Here is a 22,620-nt window from a genome sequence, read left to right as displayed (position 1 = left end):
AGTTCAAAGTGCTTGTGAAACTACTACACATGAGTAAAGCTGCACAACAGTTTGAGCAAATTCAGGTTGCTGTTGTTATGACTATTCCATCTGTATGTTCTCACACGTTTCTCACTCTCTGCTTTGCCATTGGCACTGGCACTGGTACTGGTACTTATGTGATCTTACTCTAAGCCAGACCAGGGAACCCAACTGATTGCAAAAACCAAATAAATCTAATAAGAAGTTGAAGAGTTTGTCTATTGACTGGGCACTGGGCCATGGAACTTCATCATCTCTGGGCAGTCTTGTTACTCCCTGGTTTCTCCTCATAGCAGGAGTCAAAACATCTAAAGCAAAATGAGAGCTTTGAGCAACCCAGTCAAGACAGCCAGGCTGGACCATCTAAGTTCTTCACTGAAGTCTTCCTACTTCAGTCTCATTTTTAGCTGGTTCTTGGTTGTCTACAGCTTCCTTCAGGGAAACATCCTTGTCAGGATGGAAATGGAGATACAGAATGAAAGGATGGGCAGGACATTACTCTTCTTTATAATCATGCTGCAGTCTTGTCTGTGAAACTCTTACTCCTGTTGCTGTGAAAAGTTGTTACACTAACATTATACTGATTTTCTTTTTGCTTTCTTATTTCATTATTTTGTAAAAAGCATCATAGCAAATAAAATAATGTATTTTTAGTCAGGGAGTGTGGTTATCTCTGATCCGAATGAAAAGGCTAAAGCACACGCATTAACTGCAACTGTTCTATATATTATTGTAAAACAAAGTTCCTACCAAAAAAAAAAAATTATTATGAAGAGCACAAACCAGTAGATTACTCAGAAGTAATAATATATGAAGCTCTGTAATAAAATAAGAGAAAGAAACCCTCAAATCTTGCATCTCATGCCTATCAAGGAAGACAAATGACTGCAGTAGAGTTGTAAAAGCATCTCACCTATAGTTTGAAGTATTTTTCTCCTAATAAAAATAGGCATGTCAAAGTGGTTTTGCTATCAATTGTTAACTCGTTTTTCTTTTTCAAGCCTATCTTGACACCTGTCTTTCACCAGGGAACATCTGTATCTGTAAGAAACATGTTTATCAAGCCGTATGCTAAAACATGATGGGTTTTTTGCCATTCCTGTTTTAATCAAAGGACTGATGCAGAACATCACTGATTTCATTCTCTAATTTTATTCACCAGTGTTTTTTCTTCTCATGTTAGCTTTGTTTACCTCAACAGTCTCTTTTCTCTGTCACAAGTTTATTCCCTGCTGTGTTTAAAAGCAGCAAATGTGTTTTCTTCCAGGCCATGTTTTTCCTAGACTAAACAAGCCAAATACTGGCTTTGAGACTCTGAACTCTTGCTGAAGTTTCAGCAGAAATTGAAGTAAATCAGCAAAGGGCTAATATGTTTTGGTTGCATTGGAATTTCACTGTCAATGCTTTTGTGGGAACCTGAAATTGAAAGCAAGTCTTGGCTATTAAAAATTCAAGACCGAAATTGGAAATGAACCTTGTTTTACATAGTGGTGATTCTAACATGTCTACATGTGTCCACCCTGTTGAACTTGAGGTCTGGTGTTGCTTTGCTACCTCCAGCTTCTGTATGGGAATAACCCTACATGAACAACTCTGAGTATACCCCAGCACACTCCAGGCTCTTTGCTGAGATGGGCTCAAAGTTTGATGGTTTCTGTGTCTTAGTAGAAAATCCAGCCAACATGCCACAAGAAGGATTTGCATCCCAAAATACATTCAAGGCAGGAGGAACTGGGACATGCTTCTGCCAATGTAGGGCTGATTTCAAGAGCACTTCTCCGATGTCAGACGCAGATCAGCACTTCTTTTGCAAAAAGCAAATGCCTCACAAAAGCACTGTATAGACATGGTGAGCAGCTTCAGAAGTATGTCTGAGAATTCCACAGTCTTTTGGTTTTACTGACATAGGCATGTAGCTCTGTAAGCTCAAATTGTAGGGTAATAGTACTTGGACCTGTTTTCTGTGAACTGATGTAACCAAAAGTGAGTTAATAAATATTCCACAATAAATAAGTATTCAACAGTAACAGAAATACCAATTTTCTGTTACACTCTGTTCCCAAGCTTCACTTAATGCTCTCCATAGTTAATTGTGCTGTGCTGTTGAGATACTTCACTGCAAAATAACTTCCGATTTTTCAGAATGCTTGTTTTCTGCTGAAGTTACGTGGTTTACAGAAATACATAGTAGCCTTATTAAATTTTAATAGAAACACTTAATTTGGTTCAGGAATAAAAATTCTAGACATTTTAGATTTCTAAACAATATTGAAGAAAAGATATTGTAAGATGGAGAGAGATAAGTGCACATGGATGCTCATGTTAGCAATGCTTAAGTGGGTTATAAAACAAAATTTATGCTGTAGAGTGTAAAATTAAGTCTTGCTCCAGCCCCAGAACAATGCAGTCTGAGTGGGGATGGCTTGTCCTGATTTGTTACAATCAAAATAACTAGCTATGCCAACCACAGACAGTTCTATTTACCTTCTTCTTTCTCTGAAGCAGGCAGTTGTAGGGGTATACCATGTTCTGCCCTTCTCCCTTCTACCCCTCTCACCTTTCCCAGGGACTTCTGCCTTCTTGATGGCTAATAGTTTTGCAGAGAAGCAACACTTCTTGCAGAGTCCTTTCCCATGAGAAAATATTGGGCTGCTGTGCACAGGATTTCCAGTGTAAATGGCATCTATCCAGCTATCTAAACTAGGCTAAACTGTCTAAAAAAAAAAAAACCCAAAAATAAAAGCCTAATTTGTTTGCCCATCCTGTTTTCTCTTATTTTCAGTTTGATTCAACAAACTTTTGAAACCTTTCAGGCTCATCTGTACCAATATTTCTGTCCTCAAAACTCTTTCAAAATGCATATTTCACATTTTTGTGCCATATGATTGTTGATGTTACCACAGTAAAGATGACGACTCTTCACTCACTCCTATAAGCAGATTCTCATTGTGCAAATTCTTAAACTGAGGTGCAGACAGGTAAGAGAAAGTGACAAAGCAGAAGCCAGGAGTCATTATCTTAAGAAAGAAATAGAATTTAGAAGATTGGCTCAATCTTAAGAATATTTCTGAATTAAAACTTCTTATGACTAGGTAGGTAGTTGGTGTGCTTTTCCCTTCTTCTGAATGTCCTTAATGCGATTCAAATGGCTTGAGAGATTTTGTGCATCTTGTGAGAAAGTGGCTTCAGTCCAACTTTTATTTAAACTAACATATAGTTCACTGATGGTTAATATTTCCACAGTTTGTGTGAGATGTGCAGATGGTTTGTGAATTTAACCTTCTTGGTTAGTTCTTTCCAGTAGAGTTTCATGTACTTAAATAATGTGCTTTGTGAGATGCTGCACATGCCAAAATAATACTGTTCTTTGGTCTTCAGAGATATTTACCAACATGGAGATGGGTTTCATGGCAATGACACCAATGCTTTTGCTTAATGATTTCACCTAAATTTGAAAGGTCCATCACCTTTGTTAGGCAGCCACAATACACTTCTGCATTTTATTTATTCATAGTTACACACTTCATGTTGCCCAGGTTGCACTTGTATCCAGTTGTTACTTGTTCATGTGGTTAAAGGGACTGTCATTAGGTTCTGAAATTGCTTACCCAAATCTCTCTTCCCTCTGCCTCTACTGCAGTTCATGGAATCATAGAATACCATGTTGGAAGGGATCTCGAGAATCATCAGGTCCAACCTTTCTTGACAAAAGTACAGTCTAGACAAGATGTTCCAGCACCCTGTCCAGCTGAATCTTTAAAGTGTCCAATACTGGGGAATCCACCACTTCACTGGGGAGATTATTCCAATATCTGATTGTTCTCATTGTGAAAAATTTTCCTCTTCTGTCCAACTGGAATCACCCCTGGGCTAACTTGTGCCCATTACTCCTCTTAAAAAGGGACTCTCTGTTTTCTTTATACCATCCTTTAAATACTGGAGCAAAGTTGTTATCTTCAATGCAGCTCTTACAATATAAACAGGATGATAATACTTGTTATGTTTACAGAGCCTTGTATTTTGCCAAAGCAAAGCTTTCGTAGCTGGGAGTGGCCAGTGTGTTAGTGATGAAGAAGGCTGCTTTGTTTACTGAGACTTTTTTATACCAAGAATCTCATAAAAGCACTTTATTTAACTTTTTTTTTGTTGTTGTTTGTTTTAGGATCAGGATCCAGGCTGTCAATGAAATAGGAGCTGGACCATTTAGCCACTTTATTAAAGCAAAAACTAGGCCGTTACCACCCTCACCTCCTCGGTTAGAGTGTGCCGCAGCAGGTCCTCAAAGCCTGAAGCTGAAATGGGGAGACAGCAGCTCCAAGCTTCATACTACCGATGATATGGTCTATATCTTGCAGATAGAAGACAGAAATAAAAGGTAAGAGAGATGAATCTTTTCCTTGTGTTAATGAAAATGAATTCTGGTTCATCATAGTGCAGTTGTGATTCACAATAAGAAAAATGTTGTGTTCCAGCTACTCCTTGCCTACTAATATATATGAACTATTGTCTTAACAGGGATTCTGTGCCTGTAGTCTAACTGAGCAAATTATGTAACAAAGCTCCTGCTATAGAACAACATAAAGCTGTACTGTTGAAATTTTAGCAAACCCCGCTCCCCACCAATAAAAGTCAATACCAGTTTTTTCATGGTCATAGTACTTTACCCATTGGAATATATAAGACAAAGATATTACACCCAACATGCTGTGTGTATTCATAAATCAAACAGTTACAAAATCAGGTCTAGGAAAGGCAGAACTGAGCAGAGCAAAATTTTTGGGCAACATGATGGTCAGGATTTTAAAGCTCTAATATTTTTGAGCATTAGGAAATATGAGCTTGGCATCAGCTTGGTAGCTACACAGTAATTATGAAATAAGGATGCAGCAGAGCTCATCCACCATGTTTCATTTCCCTAAAAATTTCTTCAAAGGCATGAAAGCTTTCAGTGTGCAAAAAACACAAAAATGAACATTAATCAGTCATGCTAAGCCAAAAGTACTTTCCCATGCAGACTTTGTATGGGAAAGATTTATAATGTAGCTCTAAAGTTGTAATGAGATATATCAATAAAAAAGGGAATGAAAGAAAGACAATATGTGAGTATTGCCTAATGGTCTGAGCTCTTTAATGAGTAAATATCATAGAGGGCTTATAATTTACTAAGAAAGAGTCTTAACTAGTTTAATTAAGTAAAATAACTGATTTATCAAGTAGGTAATCCTTAGAGACTCTGAGAACAGAGCATAATTTGGTGTGAATTAGCATGATGCCTTTAATTTAAATAGAGCTGTGCTGAGTTTATGCCAACTGAAGATCTGGCCCAAAAGCTCTAATTGTAAGTAATAAATCCATGAATAATGCCTAAATACATCCCCTGTATCTCAGCTATACTGATGCAGAGAGGGTGCATGCTCCTCTGTATTAATACCAAGAGGTGTCCAATGAATATAAATGCCCATTTCAAAGTCTAACTGATAAAAACAGTTTTTTCAGAGTGCGGTGATGCTTGGCAGGAGCCCATCACCTGCAGCAGCATGTGATCAAGTTAGCTCTAAAGAAACATCTTTTGTTTGCTTTCATGTAGCACCGCAGGTAGGATAGTGAAGAACTATAAATTGTTTTAAACCTGTTTTGATGTTGGAGAAAACAATAAGTTTCCTTGTAAGAATCAAACATGTTATGTTTTCTGGCAGCAGAGAAGAAAACCTCTTTCTCCTTTGCTCTTGCATAGGGCTTTAACATAACCCTTTGCACAAACTGTTCCCACTGCAAATAGTCTCTTAAGAGCTGTTTTTTAGGAGGAATTTGAGCTTTTTACTCTGCTAGGTCTTCTTAGCTTTAAATTTGGCTTAGACACAATACCAGCTGCCACAGATGCACAGAAGCTACTCCTCTACATTGCACTGTCTCCTCCTTCTTGAATGGAATTCTTGCATGAAATGGCTTTATTTGGTGGCTGAGTTTATAACAATTAGTTCAGATAATACCTAAAATGAGCCATAGCCCTGAGCCCTCCAGCTGAGGAAACATGCACCCTCATGGGCACAGCAGAGTAGAATGGGTGTGCTGCTGTCTGTGACAGGTGCTGTGTTTGAGAACAGTTGGAGCTGGCAGTTCTTGGCAGTAAGTTCTGTTTATTTTGTTCCCTGACAGTCCCTTTTAGCTCCCTGTTGTGTCCACCAATCACAATGAGAGATGTTCCTAAAAGAATACAGAGCAAAGTTTTGTACATTCAGGAGAGCTATCATTCCTAATGAACAGAATGACAGCCCACACATGAATTGGTAGCAAAAGCAGTTAGGTACAGAGTTAGGAGTCTTCTCTTAGATCATTCCCATAAAATGAGCCCCGTCATCACTGAAGGGTTACTCACTCACGTGTATGCTTGTGAAAAATATTGGAATATGGTTCTTTGAAACTAGCCTCTAGCTAGTTGTGCAGTGCTTTAACGAGCTAATGCAGGTAAACTGTGGACATCTAATGGAATAATTAAACAGAATAGACTATTTCAGTTGGAAGGGACCTACAGTGATGATCTAGGTGATCTAGGCCAACTGCCTGACTAATTCAGTGGGACCAGAAGTTAAGGGTATTGTCCAAATGCCTCTTAAACACTGACAGGCTTGGGGCATCAACTACCTCTGTAGGAAGCCAGCCTCTGGTGAAAAAATTATACTGACTCAGTGATCTAGAAGGATGTTTTGGAGTCTTTCATGGTTTGAAAGGGTTATGGGAATGTTCCATGGTGTCCCTTCCCTCTGTTGATCGATGACATAGAACCCAACTCAGGGGAAGAGGATGTGGCGTAAAAATGTATAACTCAAAATTGACCTCTGTCACATTCTTCATTCAGAAGATATTGTTACTGTATTCCCTGAGATATTTGAAATAGCTTTTAACAGCTTTATGGTGAAGTCCCTCAATTCAGTATTACAATTTTGCCTTCTTCAGTAAATCTGAATATGCAGTTTGCTTACTGTAACATTTGTTACTGACGATGCTTAAAATAGGAATTAGCTTTAAAATGCTGTTGAAGCATTTGCACAAACAGCAATATAAAGCTGAGCAAATGCTTTAAAAGACCAAAACAAAAAAAAAAAGGCAAAAAGAAAATCATCAGTAAGTCGAGTTCTGACCCTGATAGCTTTAACGGCCCTTTAGTAAAGATTGAGCTCTGGGTTTATGCAGTGATAGTCAGCCAGTGCTCTTGAATGTGTCCTGGTCATTAAGAATTGTTTTTAACTTTTCCATGCTGTAATGAGGTGTAACAGGCCAATAGCTGGAGACTAAATGTTTCATCGATTGCAAGACCTGTGAAACAAAATACTTGGAAATCTCCTGACACTGATTAATGTAGGGGCTTGAAAAGGTGTGAACATCAGAAATGTACCTGCTTTAGCTCTCCTTTGCTGTTCAGTGGGTGACATTTAGGAAGATCAAATTAGCATCTCTTGTCCTTTCAATTATGTGTAGCATTAAATGGAAATGAAGAAAAGCCTGTTTCTAGAAAGCACAGTACATGAGAATGTTAGCTGAGAGTAGTTGACCTTTCTGTAGAGGACTATAAAATTTCTTTTTTTTAAGTAAGCTATCAGTTGTGACTTCATTTCCTAACTCTAGTAATGTCAAAAAAATCATGTTAATCAAGTTGCACTATTTTCCAGAATACTGTGGATTTTTCCTCTCCAGGTGAAACAAATGAACCTAATTATAGTAGTGCTTTTCATTTATTTTTTTTCCTGTACGAGTAATTAGTCTTTAGTTGCTCCTACAACTAATTATACCTCTTTAGTGTCTTAAAATGCTTACATTCAAAGAGAGAATTAGCAAGTACATTATTAGTGGGTCATTTACCAGTTGCCTGTGTTTCTTTTAGATGAATACGTATTGCAGCTAAGATGAATTCTGTGATTTTTGTGTGTATACAGAATCCAAATAAAAATTAATGTTTTAAGGGAGAATCATTGGTAAGGTTGGCTAAGGAGCAACCTAAACCTGTTCTTTAATGATACGAATGGATGAATTGACAATTCTGAAATTCACAATTTTTAAGTGAATTGTATGACATGGTGTTTACTGACATACCAAAATATAATTGCTTTTGTTATGGATATGTATTAAATAAATGACTTTTACCCAGTGATAGGAGATGATCAGTAGCAGCCCCCTTTGATAACTTATGAAACATTATTTATGTGGGTATTAAGCTGCTGGAAAATACTTAGCTAAACTGTATGTGTTTGCCATTAATATAAATGAAAAATCAGTCACAAAATAGAACTTCACTATTAATATTGGTACAGTCATTGTGCACACACTGTTCTTCTGGTTAACATAAGAATGTCTCAAAGGTCATAGCCATACTTCAGTGTAGCCGTGGAAACTTTAGTGACTCCAAGGAAGGAATAACATTTGTTTTTCTATTTGGAGAATTTTGCCTTAACTTGAATGTTTATTTCAAGAGGCATTGCCCCTCATATTCCTCATATCAGGTGTGCTTGTTACTGTGGTGCAGGCAGCAGAGGTCATCTGAGCTGTAAGCTATATGAAGTCTTAGTTGCCTTTCCATGGCTGAGGATTTCTTTCCTTGCTCATGTATGGTAGGTTGTGAAAGGAGCCTGTAGAGCCTGAGTATGAACAGGGGGACCTGCATGTTCTTCACTGTATCCAGGGGAGAGGTATTATCCCACCTGTTTCAGTGCTTGTAAACCCAGATGTTGCTGATATTCGTGGTAGTGCTCTCTTTTTCAATTGTCCGGAAAGTTACTTCACTGTTTAGAGAAAGCCTATAAGAAAGGGAGAAAAGTATATTCTAAAAATCTATGCCAATATTTTCCAAGCTGAGAGGAACCAAAGAGCACTTATCAGGAGGTGGTTTCCAAGGAAAATAAAAACATGTTTTGAACAGTAAAGCTAATGCAGAGAATACAGATGGGCTCTTTTTTTCTGCAGAAAGGTTCATTTTTTTGAAGCTCCTATCTCTTCCAGTGATTCTCCCACTCCTGTTATCTTCACCCAGTGGTGCTGGAAACCTCCCCTCCCCAAGCATGCTGAAGTTGTATATAGCAGAAGAAACTGTTTTCCTTTCCAGCAATTTCCGTGACCCAGTTACTCCTTGAGGAAGCGTAATAAATGGCAGAGAACACACAAATGAAATGGAGACTGTCGGTCACAGTGTCCAGTGCCATTTCCCTGGCTGTCGAAGTGGAATATAACATATGATGATTTGGTCTAAGCAGCAGTCTTTGCAAAATGATTAGACAGTTTCTGTATGTTAGAAAGTAGTCATATGTATGAGCCTCAGTATGTATGCTCTGCATTGACATGAAGTAAGGTAGAATAGAGACACAGAGAGATAAATTGCTAAATGTGCTGTCTTTGCCTGATGACTAGCATAATCATTATCCAGTTACTGCAAGTTTCAAGCAGTCTAATTAAAAATTGCTTAATGGTTTGATCAAGACAATTTACACCCATTTTAACAGCAATTACAGATATGTATCAGGCTTACTGGCTTGTGAAATTCTATTAAAATATAAAATTAGATACGTTAACACATCCTTGCAAAAAAATCATTTTCATATTGGGCAAAACAGTGATGAAAAGCAGTTAAGAATGAGCACCAAGACATATGGCATGCTGCAATTTACTCTGCAAGCCTGGCTAAATAGAAAGTTGACATCTAGAAGTCTTGTAGGCAGTCGGTCTTTGTTTAGTATTGTTTGTTGCATTCTGTAGATGAGTGTTGCTAGTAACAGTATTGATATTAAGAGCATTCTGATTAGATACTTGTGGGTTTGCAGTAAGGGCTGTGCAAATGAAAAGAGGAAGAACTGTTTTGAGTTCAAAAGCTTTACTTGTTAATGCATTTCCGCTTTGTTCCTGGAAACATGAGTAAACCAACATTTTTAGTAGATACAAGTTAACTGTGTACACATCTTTTGAGGCAAAGTGAAATGTGAGCAAACCATGTTAAATGTTGGAGATGAGATGTTTCAGCTATTAGGAATCTCGTGAGACACAGAATTAGATGCTATTCCATCAGTATTTTCAAAGAATCCCTGATTTGGTGGGAAATTTAGTAATTAACTGCATAGAAACACAGTGGACCAACATTCTCTTGTATTTTGATCAGTGTACACTGCAGGTACTTCAGACCTCATGGATGTAACTGAGTATTCTAGGTGACAGATCAGAAATAACAGCAGCATCTGAACCAAATATTGTCACTGTAGTGAAAGCTGTTTTATGAACACCTGTGACAACCTCATAAGAAAAGTAATGCCTTAATCAGAGTAATTATTGTTTAGCATCTAAAGTGGTAATGGAGTTCAGCTTACAGCAGCCAGGATCATGTTAGCCAGTTTTCAAAGAGCACATCTTTAGGTTCCAACTTCGTTTTGCTGAAGTTGGTGAACTAGCAACAATGCTTGACTTCCTTAACAAGCTTTGCTGAAACATATCACCTAGACTACTGTCATGTCAGTAAATGGTTGTGAAGATGAGGTGCTGAAAGACTTCATTTTTAAGGTTCATAGACACTGTTAGTTGCTGCCATGCTGGAAAAGGGGATTGTAATGCTGCAGACAGAAGATAAAAAATAATCTGTACTGTAAAAACATTTCTTTCCCACAGTTGAATGATTTTGTTCTCTTCTGGTTTTAGCTTTGTTAAGCCCACTCATATCTACTGTTAATAATTAATATGTTCACAAATTGTGTAGTTGAGGTCCTCAGTGACATGGTTTAGGTGGCCTTGGCAGTGCTGGGGTAAAGATTGGACTTGATGATCTTAAAGGTCTTTTCCAACCTTGCTGATTCTGTGATTCTATGTTACCATTGCAAGCCATGGTATTGGTAGGTGCCTAGTCATCTAGTTCTTACTGACTACATAGTTTCAACAGGCCATTGGATGCTCTCCCTAATTTCTCCCAGATCTTTTATTCAAATGCTGTTAATTCACGTTAAGTTGTGCTCAGTATTGTCCTTCCTATCAGTTCCTTGGCCTCTGATGGAGTTGCACACAGGAATCATCTGTCAGGCACTTTTCTGACTTGTCTTCCATTCCTCCTGAATGTGCCCAGGAGTTTCTTACAAGAAAGTAATTTTTCTTGTTGTGGGGAGTTTCTGTAGGTTAATGCATTTGCACATTTTCAATAATTCCAGACATCTAACAAGTGACTATTTGTGGTAAACACAGATTATGTGTCAAATTCAGCAACAGATAAAAGATGATCTAGTAGAAGCAACTTAAAAGTCAGGTTTTGGCCTGAAAATGTGCTAGGTAATTAGGCAAAGAAAACCATACTCTTCCCATCTGACTACTATCTCTATTCTCTTCCTGCCTTTTTCTGCTGTTCACTAAGTTTTGCTTTTCTAAGTATAAAGATGTAGAAGTTGCCACCTTCAGTGGCTCCTGCTGTTGTTGTTATTATGATGCCTATAAACAAAAATTATGTTGACAGTGCATTGTGGAGGTTGGTGTCTAAACATAATATGAACAAGCATACTTTAATAAGTTTTCCAAAAGGTGTCTTCTAGAAAAGAGATCTTCAGATCAGAAGGACCAAGGCATCCTGTCTTTTTTGTCCACAACTCCTGTTAGGACTGGAAGTCAGGATTAGGGGAGGTTGTCGGAGCACAAAATTCTTCAGTACCCCCTTTCCAGATATTTGCCTTCCCTGAGCACCTGCCTGCAACAAGAGATGCCAGAGAGTAGCTTGGAAAGGTGCCCCAAAGCTGAAAAGATTGGGTCAGCTTGGTAGTGGTTATAGGGACACCAATGGGTGTGCGGATGGGGTAAGTTTTTCTCTTCATGCTGAACATTTTAAAATACAGAAGAAGTGGAAAAAAGAATGTGTGTTGACTTTACTCATAATTACATGGTTTTGTTTTGAAGTTTTGTTTTCCTTGGTGCCACTTTGTAGTATAGGGAGTTGCTACTGGGGAAAGAAAATCAAGTAAATCAGTGAGTGTTTGATAATGTTCTTTAAACAAAATAGAGGAGTAGTCTAAGGAAGTGGGTAGGAGCTGTAATTGTGCACATAAGAGAGGTGTTGCAATAATAATATTAAAAGAGCTGTTGGTCTGTGAAATGCGTGTACTTCAGTTTCCAATTATGCGATTGCCTTTGTATGCTGAAATGAAGCCTCAGGTTGCCAGGTCAGACCAGCGCTATATTAGTAATTTTGCTCCAGCCAAGACTGTGGCAGATGACCGTGTTTTTCTGGGGGGCAGTGACAGAATCATTAAGATGTTCATTCCAGCCTTTGTACCTTGGCTCGAGATTGCTGTCTTATTTAATGCTGTACCGTAGATTTTCTTTCAAATTTAATTTTTGTAAGGACAAACAGGTTACTAAAATATAAATTAAACCCAGGAGTTTGAAAGGGAACCTGCCAATAAAAATGTGCTGAGAACTAATGAGCAGAGGTAGAGCAAGTACATTCATATTCCTTTGCTTGACTGGAAGTTACTAAAGTGGAGAAAACAAAACAGCTGCAACATGTAAAACATTTCCAAGAAGATCTTCACGGAGAACAGAAAGGTATTGATGAAAGGCTAACAGCAATGGTGTCTCCCAAACACTCCTTCTAGCACATTGTGTTCTCTCTCCTCCACAGTGTGTAGGTAAATGAATAATCCGTGACTGACATGAGAATGTCTGGAAGAATGAGATGAGGGGAAGTAGCCTCTGGAGAATGTCTTCATCACTGGAGAAAGTTGCTTTCTTTTCAGTTTCTGCTGTTAATGTAGTGGAGAGGAGAGCAGCACTGCAGCAGGTTAAATTTGAACAATACAGTGTTACTTGTGCATGGTGCAACCTTTAAAAAAATCATAATGCAATTACCTTGGGAATGCCATTAACCCACAGAGACAATAATTTTTTCAAAGGCAGGTTACCAGTTTAGGATGTGCAGCCTACTGTCTTTTAATATCAACAGGGCACACCTCTGAGAACTGAAAGTTTCTTGGTGCTTATTTAGCACACTTTTAAGATTTACCTGAAAGCAGGAGATCAGGGAATGAATACATCTTGGCTGAGACACACTTGAGCATAGAATCATAGAATAGTTAGGGTTGGAAAGGACCTCAAGATCATCTAGTTCCAACCCGCCTACCATGGGCAGGGACACCTCGCACTAAACCATTTCACACAAGTCTCTGTTCAACCTGGCCTTGAACACTGCCAGGGATGGAGCATTCACAACCTCCCTGGGCAACCCATCCAGTGCCTCACCACCCTTACAAGAAAGAATTTCTTCCTTATATCTAATCTAAACTTCCCCTTTTAAGTTTGAACCCATTACCCCTTGTCCTGTCACTACAGTCCCTAATGAAGAGTCCATCCCCAGCATTCTTATAAGGACCCTTTCAGACACTGGAAGGCTGCTATGAGGTCTCCACGCAGCCTTCTCTTCTCCAGGCTGAACAGCCCCAACTTTCTCAGCCTGTCTTCATACAAGAGGTGCTCCAGTCCCCTGATCATCCTCGTGGCCCTTCTCTGGACTTGTTCCAACAGTTCCATGTCCTTTTTATGTTCAGGACACCAGAACTGCACACAATACTCCAGGTGAGGTCTCACAAGAGCAGAGTAAAGGGGCAGGATCACCTCCTTCGACCTGCTGGTCACACTCCTTTTGATAAAGCCCAGGATACGGTTGGCTTTCTGGGCTGTGAGCACACACTGCTGGCTCATGTTCATTTTCTCATCGACCAACACCCCCAAATCCTGTTTTGGTTTTGTCTGTCTTGGACAGTAAGAGTAATGAAAAAATAAGACATTAAAGTGTAAACACTTTTAATTCTGTGTGTTCCCATATATGAACAGGAGCACTTCTGGCTTGTTGAAACCACTCATGTCCTCATTCAATCCCCACAATTTTGCCAATCCAACTGTTTTAACACAACATTGGACCAGCTAGGGAACTTATCAGTATAAGACTATCCTACTTAGAGATCTTTACCCTCTATCAGTTCTCAAATCCAGTTCACCTTCTAGCCCTGTAAATATTTGTATTAAAGAAGAAGCATGGGGAATGGAACAGCAAGTTCAGGGAGGTTGGGGCAGGCTTAGCTGCCACACTTCCTAAGGGACCTTCACTGCAAACATTGGCATGTTAATATTGGTTGTTATTTCATTAAAGGTTAAACTAGCCTTTTCAACACTGCAGCTAAAAGCATATCCATTTTGACTGAAGGGACAAGAAGTGGCTGTTTATTAAGCTGCAGTATTTCAGTCATGTCCAACCATGTGCCCATCCCTCAGCTTCCACCTAGCCATGCCAGGGAGGAGGCATGGAGAGGGCTCTGTTGAGCCATGCACTTGCCCCCTCCACTTTTCAGCTCTCAGTTGCACTGATGCAACTTGTGTTGCTGCCCTGTGGAGACTGGGACTTGGGTCATGCCTGCCCATGGCAGGGGTGTTGGAACTAGATGATCTTAAGGTCCTTTCCAACCCTAACTATTCTGTGTTCTATGATCTTGTGTTCAATTTATGAATGATGTAAGCTTTTGTTAGATAAATGAAGTGGGATGTAGAAAAAAGGCGAGCCCCACAGCGTAGTGCAGCTATCACCCTGAAAATCCAGAAAGATTTTTGATGGCTGTGCTTTGTTAGTGACCATGCTTAATGGCATTCCATAGCATCTGAGCAGGAAAATTCATTGTCTGTGTTCTGATGAAGAGCTCAGTAGAGGCTGGAAGAAGTTGACAGGGAGATAGAAAACATGGGATCTTTACCATACACGGATTAAGTCAACTTTTAAATGCATAAGAGATTAAGCCCTTGGAAATAAGCTCAATGATGGCTTATTCTTAAGCAAATGTGTGGAATAGGGCCTGGATAAAGCACAGTGAACAATGTCAGGCTTGCCAAGAATGGAAAGGTTCTCACATTTAAATGTGCTTTTTAAATTAAAGTTAGATTTAAATTTACATTTTAAAAATGAACTTCCTGTGATATGAGCAGACTACCTTACTTTAGACAGTTTTTAATGTATGCAAACATCACAGTAGCAGTGTGCAATCACACTGATTGATTCAGCTTTAAGTTCATTGTGGTCGTTCAGCAGAAAGCCCAGGAGACTGATTGTAGGATATATTTCTCCAAGTCATCTTCATTAGGTTTCTTATGATCTGCATCTTCAAACACAGTTGTGAAGTGTTATTGTCATAGTAAAGCCTAACAGCAATTGCATTTGGTTGACTTAGTAATCAGCTTTTCTTCTTCCAAAATTGAAAGTCCTCTTTTCAAAATGGCTGAATTTCAGAAGTTTAAGTGTGCTTCCATTATAGTTTTGTGTTTTGAACATGGATGCAAGTTTTTCCATAATGGTTTTTGCTTTCATTACAGATGGGGTTTGAGACAGAGAAGTTAAAAGCAGTGGAGATTTCTGTCAGGATTTTTTTCTAGAGAAACTGGATTCCATGGACCTGGAGTATTAGTCCAGTTCCCAAATGACAGGAGGAGCTCAAGTGTTCTGCCAGATTGTTTTTGCAGTGTTATGGAATCTTAGTCCTATTCAAAAGGAGAAAGTGTGATTTGAGGACTAGGTTATTGGTATTAATCATATAAATATGTCTAGCCCAAACTGGGGTATGGGTGTGCTTGTCTGCTAGCTGGTAATGTGTATTTATCCGTGCTTGCTTAGCTGGCTCCATAGATGATTACAAAGTGGTCAGTAGTCTAAAATACTGCGTCAAAAAATCTTTCTTTTGCTATCTGTAGCCCTTAGAGCAGCGTCAGAGACAAATCTCCGCACTTCTGTGAGTACTGCAGTGGTTTCTGATCCAGCCACCTGATTGAGCTACAAAAAGTGGAGAGGGAGAGAGAGAGACAGTAGTCATGTCTCTTTGGTCTTAATGCTCTCCTAAATACATGTGCTTTGTTCATCACACAGTGAATCACAAGAAATTTTATGCCATGAGAAAGGTCTGTGGCAGTCTTTTAAAGCGTGCCATAGCTGTTTATGTGAGCCTAAAAAATGTGGAATAGCAAGCAGTCCTTAAAACTGTATAAGGTTGAAAAACTAAATTCTTCTGTGGAAATCTGCTCTAAAATATCCTTTTACAAATTTGTAGGTACAGAACTTTGTTTTCCAATCAAGAGGAGGAGATCACTAAAACTCAGTGGGGGTAGTAAATCACATTAGTCCTCAGAGTACGTTTTAAGCGATTTAAATTATCTGAACATTTCTTTTTATTACAGATGATTCTTTATCTCTTTGTACTTCTGTGGATTTCAATCATAATGTAACATGAATTGATTTCTGTCCCTGAGAGCTAATGACAGACTCTGTTTCTTTGAAATGCTCAAATTGGTTATACTGTGTATCTTATGCAAAGTCAAAGGATAGAGCTAGCACCTAGACGTGGAGGTCAAAACCAAATCTCTTTGTTGGCTTCCTGGTGATTTCAAATCCACTGAAATGGATAAGACGATTTGAGTAACTGTGCATCAATAAAAACCCATGTGATCCTAAGCAGTGTATTTTATTTTCTCCACATCCAGGGCTATTGCAAGTAAACCTTGTTCCCCAGTAGAGACTAAGCAGATTTAATGCAAGATGCTGGGTGTTTTCTCTTTATTTATCCTTACCCCACTCTGCTCAGCACCTGGAGGGTTGGGATCTTAGTTAGGAATTGCTGGCTAACATATGGCTATTACTGGAAAGCTTCTATCTGAGCAGAGCAACTGAAAATCAAGTCTGATTCTTTTTTCTTTTTTTTTTCTTTTTTCTTTTTTTTTTCTAGATTAAGTGACACAGATTTTGTTCTGCATTACGTTGCTGGAGAATTTTGGGTGCTGGTGTTTGCTTTGGTCAATGGAAATATTATATAAGTTACTTCCTTAGTGTCATGTCTTTTTCTTCTTCTCAGCCTGCTCTCAAAACAGCAAGGGCATTCCCAGAGCTCCTAAGTGGGCACCCTTTTCTGTCCTCCATATCCCTCTCATGCTTTCCCTGTGCTTTCTCATTCATACTGTCTTTGCCACTAGGCCATCTTCAGTCCATGAACTCTTCAAAAAACATATTACTGTGTTATATAATCCATATGTTCTGATTTAAATACAGTTATTCTGGTTCAAGATGGCGTAGATAAGTGTAAGATATAGTCTTTGGATCTTAATGTGTGAATGAAGTCCAAAGCAAGCAATTAAAGGGTTCAAAGTATTTATCTTGTTTTAAACTTACTTTTAAACCAACAGGGCACACAGTGTATTGTAGCAGAGCACAGGTTGAATCCACTTTGATTAGTAGGTAGTAGGAAATGCATTGACAGTTATTTTTCTGATTATTCACGTCATCGTTTTGCAAGGTAAGTAGTAGCTGGAAAAGGGACCATGAACTTCTGCTTCCTCCAACCTACTAATCATTGTTAGTGTGCTAATAACATGCCATTTTTATACTTGCCTTTAACTGCTCAGAAAAGCACATTATGCCAGTTTTCACAATACAGATACCTTGTGCCGATATCTGTAATAGCCAGAAATGTCAGAGGCATGCCCACGTAACTGCATGCTCTCATTTTATTTTTTCCAGGTTTATTCCAATTTATAGGGGACCAAGTCATACATACAAAATACAAAGGCTGACAGAATCCACGTGTTACTCGTTCAGAATACAAGCAGTCAATGATGCTGGGGAGGGACCTTTCTCAGACATATGTACCTTCTGCACAACTAAGTCAGTCCCACCTGCAATCAAAGGTATGTAATAGATTTTTTTACCTATATATAAGAAACACGTAAATATTAAAGTAGTTGGTGTGTATGCAGTGAGTTTGTAAGGGGTTAGCCTGAGTATGCAATAACACGTGAAAAATCAGTTTGTGCTGCTTGTGTATTTCTGTGAATTGTCAAGTTATATTATGGTGGGAAACTAAATTACCACCAAAATATTTATAAAAACACTATAGATGTTGCACCAACCAGTACTATTACACATAAACTGTTAAAATGCTGCTGCTAACAATAGTGTTTATCAGGGATTGCTCTGGATTACCACAGCACTTCTATAAGGAATGTAACAGCTGTAGTATATATGTATACCTACCAGCTTAAACATTAGTAAAGTTTAATGTTGGTTTTAGTTGTGTAAATGACGTTCAGCATGGAACTTGTGTTTATTTTTCCATTAATGTATAAAATTACTTATGATACTTCACATACATGAAGTGTTAGATTTAGAACTGACTTAGCTTGTGTTCCTTCAGAAGAACAAAAGGCCTAATTAAATGAAGTTTTATAATGAAACGTCTTTTACTGTGTTTAAATTTTGGCCTAAGTAATTTTGTTCCTTCTTTCCAAGGAGAACTACTGCAGAGGCAGTGGATTCTCTGTATCAGCTGGCAGATAAAGTGAGCTGAAATCAAATGCACCTTTTTTTCCCTCTATGTTTGAATCTCCTTTGTCAAGCAGTACCATTTGCTGTGAGAAGTGGCAACTCTTAGATTGTCAGAGAGGTTTTGTTTGTTCTGCTGTATTTAAAATCTGGTTTTGGTGATTTTTTACATCGTTTGTAATCAGAGATTTAGAGAAGGGAGAACACTGCTGGGGTGCAATTTCCCCAGTCCCTAGGTTAGCTGCTCTGAATTTTCCACAGGAAAAACAACACTTGAGCACAGAGAGAGAACATTGAGAGACTGGCTTCACTATACTAAAATCAGCATATGCAAGAATCCCACCTCTGTTTCTACCTGAGTATCCTTTGGATTTTGGCTTTTGCTTCAGTGCTGCTTCTATAAGAAGTTACCTGTATGTATGTGTTTGGTGTTAAGTTTGAGGGTAAATATACTTGCCCAATGGTGAATTGTCATGATTCACTCTTATTAGCAGTTGTGAGCTATGCTGCCCAGCAAAGCTAAGGGAGCCCATGCTAGATGAACCAGACTGGTGTAGGTGATAGTAGCAGGGCGAGTGCACTTCACAGCTTTAGCATATGCGAGTTTTCGAAGTGACTGGGCACAAGAGTATGTCACTTGCAGATGCCAAGCCCATGTTGTCGTTGCTTCTCTTAACTGCACTAAATGCATAAAGCTATAGCACAGGGATGTGCTGTAGTCACATTTTCATTCTGCTGGGTAGAAATCCATTTTATTAAATTCAAATCTCACCTAGGTTTTGGCTTTGAGCTCCCTGCCTATTTAGATTCTCTTAAATATGACTCATACCCTCAACTGAATATCAAGCAGTTAATACGGTGCAAATACCACGTCATGTGTGGGCTGGGACGGCAGGTACATGACAAAACACTGGCTGTAATGGGGAAAAGGGCAAAACAAAAACTGCATTAGTGAACATTGCCAAAGGGAGGCAATGCTACAGGGAAAAGAGATCTGTTGAGGCAAAATTATAATGTTGATTCCTGTCTGTGTTTGGAGGAATACAGAGGAATGTATGTGATAAACTTACTATAGTTTTTCATGCACATGTTTATTCTCCTATAAAGTATCCTAATTGGTCACTTAGCGATGCCAACCCTGAAATAGTGTTATTGTTAATAACAGTCAAAAATCTATGTATGTTGGGGTGAGGGATGGAAGAAGGAGGGAAAATAATTGAGAGTGTTGTTGTCAGCTGAGACGGAGTCATCTATTATCAGTCTCTCGGCACTGGCAGATGTGCAGAGAGAAGCAAATGGATATTGATTACATTTGGGTCCCAATATGATTCATATGTTCCTCTTGGGTGGTAACAAATTAGTCTAAAATTCATGTAATGTATGCAGCAGCAGCAGCATTTGTTTCTTTGATATACACTCTTGTTGTCTGTTTTCATAGGATTGGGAAGCTAGATTGCCATTAACAAGCTCATGTTCTTGCATGTGCACATGTTAACCACTGGGTAGAGTATTCAGCACCATTGTTTCTCCCAGTTCTGGCTTTTTGTCATGTTCTTGCTTACTGTGCCTGATCAAGAGGTTGGTGGACCTTTGTTGCTGTTGCAGTTGTTTAGATGCCTTCCAGTGGCAGATGCTTAATTGTACATTTAAACATGCTGCCGCCGTTAGTACTGTGCTCGGCTCACCTGCAAGCTTGCTGTTGGGCATAGTGCAGCATCTTTTGGCTTTCAGCTGGTGAAAGGCCTTTCTCCCAAGGACAGCAGCATTGTAAGAGCTGACTGAATTTCTCTAGAATTCTAGTGAAAGTCCTAGTCTAAGCCTGGCTGGCACATCTGATCATCTGAATGTCAGGCTCAGAAGCAGATGTGAGTCCAAGTCTTTAAAATTATGCTTATAACTTTTATTTCCTAGGCTGGACTTAATCTCTAATACAGAGGATTATTTAGCTTCCCTTTCCACATCCCTTCTTCTATTTTTCCTGAATGAAGTGTTTGATATTATTTCTCTCTTTCGATGATGTGAAGCATGGGAGGAATACAGAGGCATCTCCACTGGCACAGGTGTTTGGTCAGAACTTCATGAAACTGCTGCTTCTAGTAACAATAGTGTAATTTCTGTGTTTGTTTCTGCTTTGAAAAGATCAGTGTACAGCACTGCAATTGAATTTTAAAAGTTCAGAGTTTTCTGTCATGTCCACTCACACTTTCCAGCAGCTCACACAACTGACGGGTGAGACATGGTCTAACAGCTAGTTCTCCTTCTGCAGAAGTGATCTGGATCCTACAATAAATGTCCTAGGAGCTTGTTAATCAGCTCTAAATTTCACTCAGTTTTCTGTGGATAGTGTTTGTTACTGTTCGGTACCACAAGAATCTTATGCTTAATCAGGCAAGACTGTGCTGAAATAAATGAGAGTTTTGAGTGACTTTAAAGTTTTGCTTCTTTCATCCAGCCATGACGGCAATTTGATGTTTTGGCCACATAAATACGGTGTAGAATATCATAGAATCATAGAATAGTTAGGGTTGAAATGGACCTTCAAAGGTCATCTAGTCCAATCCCCTGCAATGAGCAGAGACATCTTCAATTAGATGAGGTTGTCCAGAACCACATCAGCCTGGCCTTGAATGTCTCCAGGAATGACACATCCACCACCTCTCTGGGCAACTTGTGCCAGTATTTTACCACTCTGGTTGTAAAAAATTTCTTCCTTGTGTCCATCCTGAATCTCCCCTTTTTACTTTAAAACCATCTCCCCTCATCCTATTGCAACAGGCCCTGTCAAAAAGTTTCTCCCCATCTTTTTTATAGGCCCCTTTTAAGAACTGAAAGGCAGGAATAAAGTCTCCCAGGGTCTTCTCAGGGCTGAACAGCCCCAACTCTCTCAGCCTTTCCTTGTAGGAGAGGTGCTCCATCCCCTGATCATTTATGTGGCTCTCTTCTGGATCCTCCTCAACAGGTCCATATCTTCCCTGTACTGAGGACTCCAGAGCTGGACACAGTACTCTAGGTGGGGTTTCACCAGAGCAGAGTAGAGGGGCAGAATCAGCTCCCTTGACCTGCTGGTCATGCTTCTTTGGATGCAGCCCAAGATACAATTGGCCTTCTGGGCTGCAAGCACACATTGCTAGCTCATACCCAGTCTTTAATCCACCAGTACCCCCACGTCCTCCTTGGGGGTACTCTCAATCCCTTCATCCCCCAGCCTGTACTGATACCGGTGGTAATGTCCCAAAGGTCTTTTTTTAACTGTTCTCATATATATTACAGTGCACATAAATGAATGAGATTTCAATGCCATCTTTGTATTAAATGCTGACACATTTCATTTTATTGTAGCTCCTCGAGTGACACAGCTAGGAGGAAATACCTGTGAAATTACCTGGGAAATGGTCCCACCCATGAAGGGAGATCCTGTTGGTTATGTTCTGCAGGTACTGGTTGGAAGAGAATCTGAATACAAGCAGGTAGGAAAGCAGTCTCGTTTTAATATTGCTAAATTGATGAGATAAAGGAAGAGTTTTTGAACATTTGCTGTGCTGCTTTGTTCTACTGTATTGAATTGCACCCTATGGTGATGTGTCAGGGGAACTTTGGTAAAGGCTGAGTCAAAATTAAGGGCTGTAGTAGGTTGGGGTTTCCCCTGAGGAGGTACATAGAACATGGTTTTCTGTTGAAGTGATTTGCACTCTGTCCATAATTAATCACTATTTCTAAAGGATCTAACCTTTGAAAAGCTACGGTTCTGTCCACCCGTGCTTTCTTCTCAACTGATAACCAGCCGTGGAAGAGAGGGAGAGTTCCACTATTTTACCTTCTCAGAAATCAGTTTTGCCCATCAGAATGAGTTATCTTCATCATGATTGTGGGTGCTGTGTCATCACTGGGTCACATCACTGACCTACGGTCTGTCAGCTAAGCTGCAGTAGCTATATGCATGCTCATAGTTCCTATTATCACAGTATCACAGTATGCTAGAGACTGGAAGAGACCTCAAAAGATCATCTAGTCCAATCCCCCTGCTGGAGCAGGAACACCTAAATAAGTTTACACAGGAACGTGTCCAGGTGGGTTTTGAATGTCTCCAGAGAGAGACATTATGTGAAAAGGAGATGAAATACATGTCTTTCAGTGATATTCTGGTTAATGCATTTAACTTTGCTGTGGCATGGGTGCAGTCACTTGCCACTATTTAACTGAAAACTAATGTTAATGATGTTAACTTAATTAAAGTGCAAGCCCTAAATTTACTT

At 39.2% G+C, this 22,620-nt stretch overlaps 1 protein-coding gene across 1 annotated transcript in view; it reads left to right on the top strand.

Annotated features, from left to right (window-relative positions):
* The window catches only part of FNDC3B (fibronectin type III domain containing 3B), a 195,702-nt gene extending 173,540 nt beyond the window's left edge, over positions 1-22,162 (top strand). The window contains exons 23-25 of the mRNA XM_061374824.1: positions 4,184-4,396; positions 17,567-17,733; positions 21,707-22,162. Coding sequence (XP_061230808.1) covers positions 4,184-4,396; positions 17,567-17,733; positions 21,707-21,879 — 553 coding nt within the window. The 3' untranslated portion in view covers positions 21,880-22,162. The remainder of the gene's footprint in view (positions 1-4,183; positions 4,397-17,566; positions 17,734-21,706) is intronic.
* The last annotated feature ends 458 nt before the right edge of the window (positions 22,163-22,620 follow it).

Source organism: Neopsephotus bourkii, unplaced genomic scaffold (assembly GCF_033783945.1).
Source record: "Neopsephotus bourkii isolate Nb327-2 ecotype Australia unplaced genomic scaffold, CSIRO-AGI_Nbou_v1 NB_1654, whole genome shotgun sequence".
Taxonomy (NCBI): domain Eukaryota; kingdom Metazoa; phylum Chordata; class Aves; order Psittaciformes; family Psittacidae; genus Neopsephotus; species Neopsephotus bourkii.
This window is presented reverse-complemented; position numbering and strand designations above follow the sequence as displayed.